The sequence below is a fragment of the Mustela lutreola genome, chromosome 16, assembly GCF_030435805.1.
Source record: "Mustela lutreola isolate mMusLut2 chromosome 16, mMusLut2.pri, whole genome shotgun sequence".
In the NCBI taxonomy this organism is placed as follows: domain Eukaryota; kingdom Metazoa; phylum Chordata; class Mammalia; order Carnivora; family Mustelidae; genus Mustela; species Mustela lutreola.
In genome coordinates this window covers 1,726,307-1,739,869 of record NC_081305.1, presented here as the reverse complement: position 1 = coordinate 1,739,869, position 13,563 = coordinate 1,726,307, and the positions used below count along the sequence as shown (strand labels likewise).

General features: G+C 55.8%; 1 protein-coding gene across 4 annotated transcripts in view; it reads right to left on the bottom strand.

Annotated features, from left to right (window-relative positions):
• KLHDC4 (kelch domain containing 4) overlaps positions 1-13,563 on the bottom strand; it is a 44,870-nt gene that overhangs the window by 10,794 nt on the left and 20,513 nt on the right. For all 4 annotated transcript variants that reach the window (XM_059150779.1, XM_059150780.1, XM_059150781.1 and 1 more), the window contains one exon: positions 1,512-1,604. In XM_059150779.1, the coding sequence (XP_059006762.1) occupies positions 1,512-1,604 (93 nt within the window). The remainder of the gene's footprint in view (positions 1-1,511; positions 1,605-13,563) is intronic.

The following is a 13,563-nucleotide window of genomic DNA, read 5'->3' as shown; positions in this document are numbered from 1 at the left end:
GTCCCACCGTCTCGCACTCGAGAGGTGAACTAACGTACCAACACACTCACAGACCCCGTGTGTGTGTGACAAATAATTCCTTGTTCAAAAAAGAAAATATCAACAATAAATCATAAATGACAATCCCTTAGGTATAAACTTTTACCAACAGCCCAGGCTCTCTCATCCAACACAGCAATACGCCCTGCACACCGGCGGGGGTGGGGGGGCACTCTTCAGCGGAGGCCACACCCCACTAGGCAGCGGGGGGCCCAGCTTCCCCACCTCGGACATGGGGTCTCGAGCTGCTCCAACACAGCGTGGGCTCTGAGACTCAATCTTGAAGCATGATTACACCCACGTTACACCCTGAAGGACACAAAATCGCTCCTGTTGAGCTTGAATCATGTTTTTAAAATCCCCCCCAAAGCTTTTAAGAATTTATGTCCCCTTTCCTCAAGTAATAAGACACGTTCACTCACCAAGACAAACTGCAGCTTTAACCGAGCCCCACCCCCACCCCTCAACGGAGAGCGGGCACCGGGGAAGCGACAGCGCGAGACCCTAGCGCAGACCCCCAGCTCCACACCAACGTCCAGTGAACGGGTCAGGAGCCGGACGCTGTCCGGAAAGAGCGAGTGAGAGAAATGGGAGGGGCCGGGACGGGTCATCAACGAACGACTCTGCTGCCTGTCACGGGGTCAGGAGAGGGAAGTGTGGACCATGGCCACCGGGAGAGACCCCTGACCGCCCTCCCCCATGTGGGACCTGGTCAGAGGCAAAGCACACACAGGGGCCTTCACCAGGCAAGACAGCCTCGCCGTGTTACACAGACCAGCACGGCATGACGGTGGTGACAGAATAGGGACCTGTCATGTCCTGTTTCTCTGGACTCAACTCGGGACCTTTGAGAGGCGACGGTGTGGACGACAGGCTCCCAGCAACTGGAGAGCCAGTGCGCCTGGCCGGACATGAGCACACACGGAACACACAATCACGGCGGCTCGTACCAACACGGCCACACACAGGCACGCGGGAGGCCCCTCTTCAGACAGCACTGCTCTCGCCACGGTCCCCAACACAGACAAGTTCAATTTTAGCCCAGAGGCTCTCAGAGTGGGGTCCCCCAGCCAGCAGCACCAGCAGCACCCACATTTGCTGAAAGGCAGATTCTCAGACCCCATCCCTAGCAAGTCAGAAAGCAGAGGGCGGGAGCCGGCAACCAGACTTTCCACAAGTCCTCCGGGCGAGTCTGTACCAGGGTAAAGGCGGAAAATCTCGAGTTACCAGGATCGGCCATATCACGTCCAGGTCTCAGTGCAAAACAAGGATGCAGAGCCGCCGCTCAGCACTGCGGACTTCGAGACACTGGGGGCAGAGCGCGGGGGCTGCCGCTTCGCCGCGTATCCACGGAGCCGGCTCCGGTGTTCGGGACGGGCGGCACCTCCCGTGCGTGTTCCAAGTGGTTCTTCCGACAAAAATTCCGCTCCTTACCGTCCCAGGAAAGACAGATCTCTCCGGCGGGTACCAACCTTGTACTCTCATGGAAGCCACCAAAGAGGACTAGCTGCCTCTTCCAGGCCACCATCCGATGTCCGCTCCGGCCGGAAGGGCCTCCCGATGATCTGGAATGGGAAGAAAGAGACCACTTTTTACACCGAGTTCTGTTCCCGAGCACTGACCGAGAACCGTCGAACTTGACCACAGGTAACCCAGACCGAGTCTACTAGCTCCTACAACCGTGGAGAACCAAACAGGAGACTGTCTCCATGACCTTGGAGTAAAGACACCTGAGCGCAAACAGGGCCTTACAGAAACTGGACTCGGTTAAAACCGAAAACCTCAGCTCTTCAAAATAAACCATCACAGAATCAAACGACAGGAGACGGAAAATGGGGGGCGATTTCTGCACTCACCTGACCAATGACTTGCACCCAGAATACGTAAAAGAACCCTTGCATGTTTTGAGTAAGATAAACCCAGTACGATTATAGGTAAAGGCAGAACAGGAGGCTGAGACGAAAACAGGAAAGAAAAGACGCGCGAACAGCCAACAAGGACAGCAAGAGACGGTCACCTGCCTCCGCCCTCAGTCGTTGGGAGCGAAAGCCCAAAGCACAGTGTGGTCCCTACCCAGGCCACTAGCAGCCAAAACCCAACGACAGGCTCAAGTTCTCCTAAAGCCACGGGCCGAGAGCTGGCTCGTCCGCACAGCACGGCGGCAGGGGCAAGGTGGCATGACCACCACGACTGTTCCTTACACCGTGAGACGTGCTGGCACATGACCTGGCCATGGGATGCCAGATCCTCACTCAGATCTGGAAACACAAGTGCGTACAAAGACCTACACACACATCGAGAGAAGCTTTACTCCTGTCGAACACCGGAAGCGGCCAAGATGTGCCTCGATGAGGGAGTGCATCGAGCGTGGTGCGTTCACTACAGCAGACTACTTCTCGGCAACAGAGGAGGATGGTGCCCTGAGACATGCCACGTGGACAGGTCTCAGACACACCACACCCAGCCGAAGAGCCAGCAGCCGAAGAGCACGTACTGTGGGATTCCGTGCTCAGGAGAATCTTGTTTTATTAATATTCTGCTTCTGTATTTGGCACACGGAATGAGAGAGCACAAGCAGGCAGAGCAGCAGGCAGAGGCAGAGGGAGAAGCAGGCTCCCCGCTGAGCCGGGAGCCAGACGCCGGGCTCCATCCCTGGACCCCGAGATCATGACCTGACCCGAAGGCGGACGCTTCACTGACTGGGCCACTCAGGCGCCCCTAGGAGGTTCTTAAAAAGGCAAAAATCCATCCCTGGTGATGAGAGTAGCTGCCTAGGGCCAAAGAGCACAAGCGGACTGACGGCAAGTGGGCAGGAGAGAACTTTCCGGACAGATGCACACCTCATCTGTCCCGAGCACGGCGGTGGTTAGACAGGTCTGTGCATTAGCAGAAACTCCTCTCTAACCGTCCAGCTAAAAGGCCGTCATTTCACTGAATGTGATTTTATCTCAATAAGCCCAACATAAAAATACATGGGATAAAGAACCCAAAGAAGGGAACTCTGAGCTCTGGTCTGGCATCAAAGGACTTGGAAGTCACCCCTCGGTCCCAGCAAGCGGGAAGCTGAACAGACTGAAAGCCGGCCACTCTTCCTGACTCACGCACAGGTCGAACTGCGGGCCCCGAAGTAAAGGCCGACAGGCGAGCACAGGAGGCTTCTGGAAGCAGAAGCTAGCGGGCGGACGCGGTCAGGAAAACCTGCACTGGACAGACACACTGCAGGAGGCTCAGTGTGGCCACATGCGGAGTGGGATGCTTCAGGGGGACCCGGTCACAGGGCCTCCGTACTGGGAGACTTACCCGAGGGGCTCCATCGCCCTCCCACAGAAGTGCCACCAAACAATCCGCTCGTGCCTCCGGCAGCGGCAGGGCACAGGGGCAGGAGCGTTCTGAGAAGCGCCCGAGCATTCTGTACCCTCAGGGCCAAGCAGCGACCCAGGGCCCTCCACGGGTTGCAGTGGTACCAGAGGCGCACGGACCCGAGGAAGGGAGACGGTGGGCTCCAGCTCCGTCTGGGCATGCGGCCCACCACGAAGGGAGGAGAGAAAGCGAGAGGCCCTGGGAGTTGTAGGAGGGAGCCGAGCCCTCCTCCCAGGACGCGCACCAGCCCGCTCACACGCCGCCTCCTGGCCAGCAATTCCAGCCCGCGAGCGAGGGGACGTGTACGAGGCGCAGCAAAAGGCAAAAATCTGCCCGCAGGTTCAGAGCAAGCACCAGAAGCAGACAGGCAGGGATCTTAAAGCGCCTGTGATGAACACGTTTAGGGCTGTGACAGTAACGCAGACGGCATGCAGGGACAGGCAGGCAATGAAAGCGGCGAGACGGAAAGCCTAAGAAAGAACCAGAAAGCAATACGAGAGATCAAACGACTAACAGAAACGCAGGCTGCCCAGAATGGCTGCAACAGGCTTGCGAGCAGGCCCGGCACAGCTAAGAGCCCCAGAGCCAGAGGATACAGCAAGGAAAAGCTGGAAAACCCCAAACCAAGGGGAACCAAGACTGGGAAAAAACCAAGGACAATACCCCAGGGCCGTGGGGCGATTACGTTCCAGGCAGAACAGAAGCAGGACGGGCTGGAAGGAGAAGACAGAGGGCCAGAAGGACACCGCGCCACGGCGAGAAGTTCCCCAGACTGAACTCTGACATCAAACCCCGATGCAGGTCGGCGGACACGACGCGGACTAAATGCCAAGAATGGATACCAAGGCCTGTCATTTTCAAATTACAGAACACCAAAGGTAAAGAAAAAAATCCCAAAAGGAGCCATGGGAAGCGACACCTTACCTACAGAGAGACAAAGGTGCGAATCCAGGCCGGCGCCTGCTCAGACACCGGGGCGGCCAGGACAGGACGAGGAGCTGCGGCGGCAGCGGAGAACCCCAGCGGCACCCGGCTCCGCGCTCTGCGAGAGCGTCCTGCACAAGCGAACGAGGACTGTCCCCGACACACCAAGATTAACGGACTTGGTGCCAACAGACCTGCCTCACGAGAAATGCTCGACAGTCTTTGAGAGAGCGCGAGCGAAAGACCGTGCGCGCGCGCCGGAACCCCGAATCCACACAGACGAAGGAAACGGACTGAAGAAGCCATAAAGTGAAGGTGAAATAAAAATGTTTTCTTTTCCGGGTTCTTCCCCTCACAACAACAACTGGTGCACAGTGACCAGTCAGAGCGATGTGTCTGACTGTGTGTGCCTCTGCACACACGTGTCTTCAGCTTGTTCTAGGGGGAGAGAGAAGACAGCAATGACACAGCGACCGGGAGGGACTGAGAGCACGTCGCCATCTCAATGCACACGCACAACTCGCGAAGCGGCACCACGTTATCGGAAGGTGGACTCGGGTCGTTGCACACGCCCACGGCCCACCGCAGGGAGCCACCCAGAGCAGCAGGAACGTTGGTGTAACGGACGCACTGAGAATGGAGAAAGCCGGAATCCTACCACAGGATCAATTAAAACCACAAAAAACACCAAAAAAGTCAAAGACAAACAGAAGAACAAAGGACAAGGGCAACAGACGGGACAGTGACAGCACGGGAGACTGATCCAGTCTGCTGATAACGACGGCGAAGGCTAACGTCCAAACCCACCGTCTAATGACAGAGCGCGCCAGACTGGATCAAAACACAAGCCCCAGCCACGCGCTGTACAAGGAGCCCATCCCGAACATGCAGACACACGGAGAAGACGCACCCGCCACCAGCTAACCAGGGAAAAACCAGAGTGACTGCATTTCAGAGAGCGCAGACGTCAGAGCAAGGAAAGTCACCAGGGATGTAAGCGGGCGCCACCTAAGTACACAGGGATGAACCCTCCCAAAAGACAGACCGGTTCTTACCACGTACAAATCCAACAACAGAACGCCCACCGACAGAATGCCAAACTATGTGAGGCAAAAGCTAACAGAACTGCAAAGAGAAACAGACTTATTTGCCGTTGCGCTGGGAAGACTCCACGACCGTCTCTCAAAAACGGACCCAGCAGCGGACACGGACGAGGACAGAGCTGAACCCCACGATCGATCACCAGGATGGAACGGACGTCCACAGACCACGTCATCCAACAATGGGCAAGAACATTCTTCTCAAGCTCACTTAGAACATTCACCATGACAGACCACATTCTGGGCCACAAAACATACCATAATGAACTGAAAATAACAGAAATAAGACAATGTCTGCTTGTTAGGCCACAGTAGGAATAAACTAGAAACCAGTAATAGATTGCTGGGAAAGGTCCCAAACACATAGAGGTTAAACAATATTCTTACAAATAACATGTGGGTCAAAGAAAAAATAGGAAAAATTTAAGAATATTTTGAACTGAATGAAAATGAAAACACTATCAAAATTTGCGGGATACAGTGGAATCAAGTGCTTAGAAGGAAATTTGCAGGACCAAATGTACTAATTAGAAAAAAAATATATCTCAAGTCAATAACCTAATTTTCCACCCCAGGAAACTTGAAAAAGAAGTAAACAGAAGAAAAGAAATAATAAGAATGAGAGCAGACAGGGTGCCTGGGTGGCTCAGTCGTTAAGCCTCTGCCTTCGGCTCAGGTCATGATCCCAGGATGCTGGGGTCGAGCCCTGCATCGGGCTCCCTGCTGGGCGGGAAGCCTGCTTCCCCTCCACCTCTCCCCTTGCCTGGGTTCCCTCTCTCGTTGGGTCTCTCTCTCCCTGTCAAATAAATAAATACAGTATTCTTTTTTAAAAAGACCCCAAATAACCAACACAATATTGAAAAGATCAAAGTCGAAGACTGACCTACCTGACTTTAAGACTTGCTCTCAAGCTACAGAATCGAGACAGCGTCGTGTCAGTGCGGAGAAAGCAGACCGGTCGGAGCGCACGGAAAGCCCGGGATCAGGCGCCCAGAAACACAGTCATCCGGCCCTTACGGAAGGCGAAAAGCCATGCGACGGAGCGACAAGACAAGACAACGCCGACACACGGCGCTAGGACGGCCGGACGCCCACATGTGAAAACATGAGCCTAGACTCAGACCGTCGTCCTGCACAAGCGCGGACAGAGCTAGCTGTGAAACAACCGATAACCTGGACGTCGCTGACCTTTAAAACGTCTCCTCTGCAGAAGGCGCTCACAGGAGAACCAGCAGCCACAGCCTGGGAGAAAACATTTGCAGTCGACACATCTGAGAAAGGATCAAAATCTCCAAGGAACTCCTCAAACTCGACAACAAGAAAACAACCGGATTTTAAAAGAGCTGACACGTGGGTGTGCTTCCTGGATTCTTACCGGTTACAAGCTCAGCTCCTGTGTGAGAACCGGGCTCTAGGTGCCTCGGCTTCCCGCACGCTGCTGCGTGGCTCCCACGGCCCAGCTCCCCCGCCCAAGAGAACTCGGTCCAGTCCAGTCCACAAAGCCTCGGCAGCTCCAGGCTGCAAAGGGCGGCTGCGACCTGAACCACACAGCCCAGCACTTCCTATACAACGTGTTCTCTTCCGCTTGTTTTTGTGCATTATACACAGTTTCCCCCAAAACTAGGTACCACAAAAAATACATTAACAGCGGCAGCTGGGTGGCGCAGTCACTTAAGGTCCGACTCTTGGTTTCAGCTCAGGTCATGATCTCAAGGTCATGAGACAGAGCCCCACATCTGGCTCCACACTAAGCATGCTAAGCATGCGGTCTGCTTGCAATTCTCTCTCCCTCTCCCTGTCCCTCCTGCTTATGCTCCCACGCTCTCTCAAATAAATAAATAAATAAAATTTTTTTTTTTTTTTAAGATTTTATTCATTTGACAGACGGAGATCACAAGCAGGCAGAGGCAGGCAGAGAGAGAGGGGGAAGCAGGCTCCCCGCTGGGCAGAGAGCCCGATGTGGGGCTCAATCCCAAGACCCTGAGATCATGACCTGAGCCAAAGGCAAAGGCTTCACCCACTGAGCCACCCAGGCACTCCTAAATAAATAAATCTCTAAAAATAAAAAAATAAAAAACAACACCACAAACCATCAAACACACAGAATCTCAAAATGAAAACAACGTTCGAACGGCCCAGGGTTTCCAGATGAGGAGCCGCATCGCACACCGCCGTGAGGACTGCCAGGGTCTTCCCTATTCCAATCCAGAACCAATTCCATTCTCCCCACCTTTCCCCGAATGCTTGATCACGGGGTCTCTCTCCCCTAAGGCCCTCAGTTCATTAACGTCCCAGGGAATGTGTTACTCAAAACGACCACCATACTTGTCAGGGGAAAGTCAACCAAAAGTAATCCGTGCCTGTTCCTGGAGGCCGGACCCTGTTACCGCAACCTTTACGCATCAGCCTCTGGGCAGCCTCGCTACGCGCTGATGTCAACCAGCATCACAAATCACTAAACCCTCCTCTTCCACTAGCAAGGGCAGCTCTTATAGTCAACTCTTCAAGGCTGTATTTACACGCAACCCACGAGGGGCACTTCTCCCACTTCAATCTCCTCTTGCTGGATTTGGCCCACAAAGGTGAATCGAGGATGCTGACTCTGTCGACCAGTTTATCCGCTCTCCCTTCCAGCTTTGTATCACCCACAAATTTGGGAAGCATATTTTTAAGTCCAAATTCCTGATAAAAATACCAAATGAACACAGCTCTGAAGGAGGGTCTGGGCCCACCAGGACGCCACCACCCACAGATTCCTGCAGTGGCTGGGCACCCACCTCGACTGGCAACAGCATGCAGCCACTTCTGTCCCCAGCGTGCCAGCTGCTGAGGAGACAGGCCACCCTGCGTGGCAGCCCATGACAGAGCCGAGTAAGAAGAAAAATACCTCGCATGACGGAGACAAGGACGCTCCCTTCTGAGAGATCTTCTCCTACGGTACTTTAAAAGTACAACCTGGGGAACGAATTTTCATTCAACAACTAAGGCAGTATAGTGCTTCCGATTCTACTTGAAAAAGAGTTATGTGGAGACCCGAATGCTACGTGACCCTAATGGCCCACTGTCACGGCCCGAGGACGCCCAGCAGCCACAAGGCTGCAGGTCCAAGGCCCTCGCTCAGCCTCCTGCCCACCAATTCCCTTTTTCTGGCAGCAGCCAAGTATCACTGTTTTGTAACCAAAAAGAGAAAATTTTTCTATAAAAAGACTCTATATACCCCTTTAGAAAAATAAAGCCAACCAGAAGAGCCTGTTTATATCTGAATCTCCAACGGGCACATTTCAACTGCCGTCACTCCTAAATACGGAGTCCTAGGAAATTAACAAGTCTTACTCAGCCAGGTCTATATGTGGCGCAAAAACACGTGTGTAACGTTGTGGGAGTGAGCGCTTTTAAACACATCTGAGCTCCGTGCAGAACGGCGTCCAACAGGGCAAGCCGCCGCTCGCGCCCCCAGCCCTCCGGAGGCCGCCGCGGCGACGTCTCCAGGAAACATTCGAGCATCAGCCCCCTCCGTGGCTCCAGCACAGACAGTGGTTAAGCAAATGTAGGCAAATGACCCCCTGAGTTACTTTAAAGTTTACGCCTTACGAAATGATGCGCTCTAGCAGCGGGCTGCACCAGGTGGCCCCAAGATGTCTGGGGAGCAAAGGAACCATTTCTCTCATAATCCCCGAGATTCAAGGTCACACAGGGAGACCCGACAGTGAACTTTGTCTCGTGACTCATCCTCAGAATAGAAAAAGCCCCTCCTCCAAGAATGGTTATAACATGGCCTGAGGAGGAATCGAAACACGTACAAGAGCATCTCCCTTTGCATTTCAAACCATGTACCTCTGGAATTCGGCCCCATTTTTCCAAGGAGCAACAGATTGTGGGCAAAGTAAGTATAAGGTATTCAACTGCATCGTACAGAATAATCGGTACCAGTCTCTAGAACCCAGGCAACCTAAGGCACTCTATCCTTGTCTTACTTTTATTTTAACTGTTACTATTAATGATAACACTGCTGTCTCTGGGGGTTTCTCTTACACTAGGCGGGCTCCTTTTATGGGCTCTCATTGGTAACAACCACCAGAGGGGCAGGTACGAGCCTTTCCCATTTTACAGATGAGAACAACAAGACCTAGAAGTCAAGAAACACACCAGGCTGGCCAATGGCAGACCCAGAACTGAGAGGACACAGTCTGCCCCAGAACGCACAAGCGCAACCACCAATCACGACATAAAGCCACCCCAGATGAAGCTGGAGGTCTGAGCACGCAACAACCTGTGTGTCAGTAGACCTGAGCGCCGACCCTCGGGACAGTTTCCGCACCCCCCGCCCTCTGTGTGCCGGACCCTCCTCCTGGCTCGGGCGCGTCCACAGCGAGTGAGCCAGCAGGGCAGGTGCAGGGAGTCTACACGCACTCCTGCTCCCAGTTCTCCAGGTGCTGGGCTCACACCCAGCTGCAAAGGAGGCTGGAGAGCGCGCAGCCCACAAGCTCACAGCTCCCGGCAGACCCCAGAGAGCAGGCAACATGTGTGTTCACTTCCACATGCATTTCAGGTCCCAAAATTCACACTCTTCAAAATTACATGGCATGGTCCTCACAACCGGATCAGACAAAAAACTGCTGCTAACGGCCCTCTCCGAGGGTGCCACGTGTCCCACGCGTCTCAGATGCAGCGTTAACACACACACACACACACACACACACACACACTACGGAGGTCTGAGGACCAATGTCCGTGCCGTTCGCAAATCAAGAGAAAATGTGCACACACGTTGTATTTTATTATTCAACCATTTTTATTGCTCATCTACTAAGTGCTTAGATGCACAGAGAAGTGCCTGAGTTGTATGCAAACGTTCCTGGCAGCATTGCTTGCAAAACAGAAGAGTGCCCAGGGCCCAAACGTCCGTCACAAGCGAATGGATGAGCACAATGTGCCCTGTCTGTACAATGGAATATCATCTGGTCATAAAAAAGCACCAACTGGGGCGCCTGGGTGGCTCAGTGGGTTAAGCCTCTGTCTCTGGCTCTGGTCATGATCTCAGGGTTCTGGGATCGAGTCCCACATCGGGCTCTCTGCTCAGCAGGGAGCCTGCATCCCCCGCCCCCGCCTGCCTCTCTGCCTGCTTGTGATCTCTGCCTGCCAAATAATTAAATAAAATCTTAAAAAATAAAATTTTTTTAAAAGCACCAACTACCATACAGAGTGGGCCTTAGAGACTCTGTGAAGGGAAAGTTGGTCCCAAAAGCCCAGCAGCTGCAGGCCCGTGGTTGTATGAAAGACCTGAGAGAGGCAGACGTGCAGACACAGGGTAGATGAGAGCTGACCGGGGGGTGGTAACGGAGCGGAGCTTCTCTCTGCTCTGCGTGAGTGGGCGGCGACGGCGGCACGACTCTGTGAGCCGTACGTCGTGGAAGGGTGACCTCCTGGCACGAGAATGACATCTGAACACACAAAGTTCTAAGCAGCCCGGCTTCCCTCTGGGTTTCGAGTCACAGGTAACTGCTGGGGCAGCCCCAGATTCATAAACAAACAGAAAAGGAATGCCGAAATCTCTGTCCCCTTGGTGACCCACCGTGGGCGTGCCCATCCTTTCAAGAGGGTGACAATTCTGTTCGGGGGCAGAGCAGGTGTGCAGGCATCCCCCAGGGAAGACAGAGGCTGAAGGAAACCTCAAAACATCTGGGAAAGCTGGGCACACGTGACCTGAGGCCGCCACCTACCGCGGGCCTTCCTGAGGTCAGCCACCCTGCCGTCTTCTCGTCTCGCACCGTCATGAGGTCGAGTGGACGTCTGCTGCTAGCGACGCGAACGGGAGGCAGGGAAGCCCCAAAAAGACAGTGGAGTCCACTCGGTGTCCAGTGTGCGCCAGAAGCAGCGCCACAGACGGCCGCGGCCAGAGCTCACCCACGGGGCTGCCGAGCAAACCGGCACCGCAGCGTGCAGATCCGTGCGCCAGCAGGGGCCGCAGCTGAACGGGCACGAGCCTCGGGAACCCCCACCTCACTCGGCCTGGACACACCCGACAGAAACACACGGACGCGCGTCCCAGCATGTGTGCGGGCATGCCGACGGCAGACCCCTCTGCACCTTCCAGAACCCGGTGACTTCCCGACGCCCGCCCAGCACCCACGCAGCGTCCTGTGTCCGCACGAGAGCCCCGCAGAGCTCCGAGTGAGCCGGCTACTGCCCCAAGCCGCACGGACCGGGCTCCTGGCAGCGACGCTCAGGAACAGCCAGGGGAGGCAAGACTCCCTCCCTACGCTCCGGACCGCACAGGGGTTTCGGGCACAGCGATAACGCGCTTTTCTGGGCCTAAGCACAGAGGGTGTTTGCTTCCACGGATTTCATCGAGCTGCACGGAACTATGGAAATTCATCCAAGTGTAATTTTTAAAGCGGCACTTTCCCAAAAACCAAGCTGGCATTCGGTCACGGAGAGGCCGTCCTCTAGCAGACGGCAGCTGCAGAGGTGGTCCCCAGCAGCGCCCCCCGCCCCGGGTACAGACAGCACTCGGGGCCCTGGCTGCACCCGCTCGGGCCCCGCAGCCTCTGCTGGCAGAACCGGGCGTGTGGTGGGACCACCAGGCCTGGGCGTCCAGTGCACAGCACGGCCGTGAGACAAGGCTACGTGCAGGCACTGGCCGATCAAGGTGTCCCTTTCAGTGACCTGACTGCAGACCTCGGCACAGCGGCTCCTCCCTGACCACCCTCTGCAGGCCCCGACTCTTCCGCCCGGCAACCTGAACTTGCTTCCCCAAAGGCCCTTTCTCCAGACCGGCCCCTGCACGCAAGTATGGGCCAGCACACTTGGCTGTCTCCGATCAGTCAGAAGTCGTCAGCCAGCGAGAGGGAATCCGCCCTGCCCTCCCAAAGGGAAAACCTCCTTGAAAGCCAGGAAAGGGGCTCGATAAGCGCGACATGCCGGTTTAATACAGCCGAAGCTGGCCTTGACCTTTCTCGGGAAGCCTCCTCAACCATAAAGCTACCCCCACAGGAGTGAGAAACGTTTACCGAGAAACAAACAGAGCGCCGGGCGAACAGATGCATCGACGTCCTGGCTGGGGGCTCGTCCTGCTCGCCCACCTCCCACCCCCGAGCGGCGCCTGCCTTCATCTGTGGCTGGCCTGCCATCACCCCTGCGCCGTCTCCCCCGAGCCGCGTGGGGCTCCGGGGCTTGCTCCTCTACGGTCTCCGTGGGAATACACGCTCGTGCCCCCTCTCCCTGCCAGTCCCCGCCCTCTGTGTCCTCGTGGCACCATCTCCCCTACGAAACCAACGGGTCCCATGGTCACGTGAGTCAGCTCTCGTGGCTTCTGGAGCAGTGGGAAACCCTTCTGCAGATCTGCGCGTTCCCCTCCCCCGCCCCACGTGGAGGGCGGTGGGAAGCCGGGAGGGCAGGAGAGGGGGCGGCGCAGGCAGCACCTCCCTCCTCGGCTCAGAACCACCTCTGGGGCAGGCGGGGCGGGAGAAGGGCTGCAGCTTGCGGGCGGTCCGAGCACCAAGCGTTACAGAAAGACAGAGCTCGGTGCCCGAGATCATACAGCATGGGAGCCACCGAGGACACGGACGAGGGCAATGGTCGTCACGTAATGCCTCCCGAACGCCACTTCGGACTTTCTGCTTCTCGTCAGCCGTGAAGACAGAAAACAGCTCAACGATAAATGCGTGAAGCAGCAAAACACAGAAACCCAGCCACTCGTTCAGAAGCTGGTGGCACACAGAATCGGAGGCAGGGCTGGGGACAGCACCCTCCCTCTCCTGCCTCGCAGGCCGGACCTCCTGGTCAGGGGCACGTGGCCTGTCGGACAGCTCGCGCGACGCTCACCCGCCAGACCCGGGGCCCTTACCGGGAGGAAGGCTGGACGAACTCAGGCACAAAGTAAAACAGAGCAGCCCGGGTGTCCCAGGCCCGCCACTGCCCCCGGACGAGCACGGGTTAAGAACGGCGACAGGAAGCGCCGCGCAGTTCCTTGTCAGCCTCCAACACGCTCTACGACACGCTTTCCATAACCTCTGGCACCACAATCGCAGAAAGCCTCCAAACCGCGGGGACCTGTTTCGCGGAGACCACTTCCGACACAGGACAGAAGCCGTGAACGCCGTGCCCACGTGCTGGGACTGACAGCCCGGGTCGCACGGAG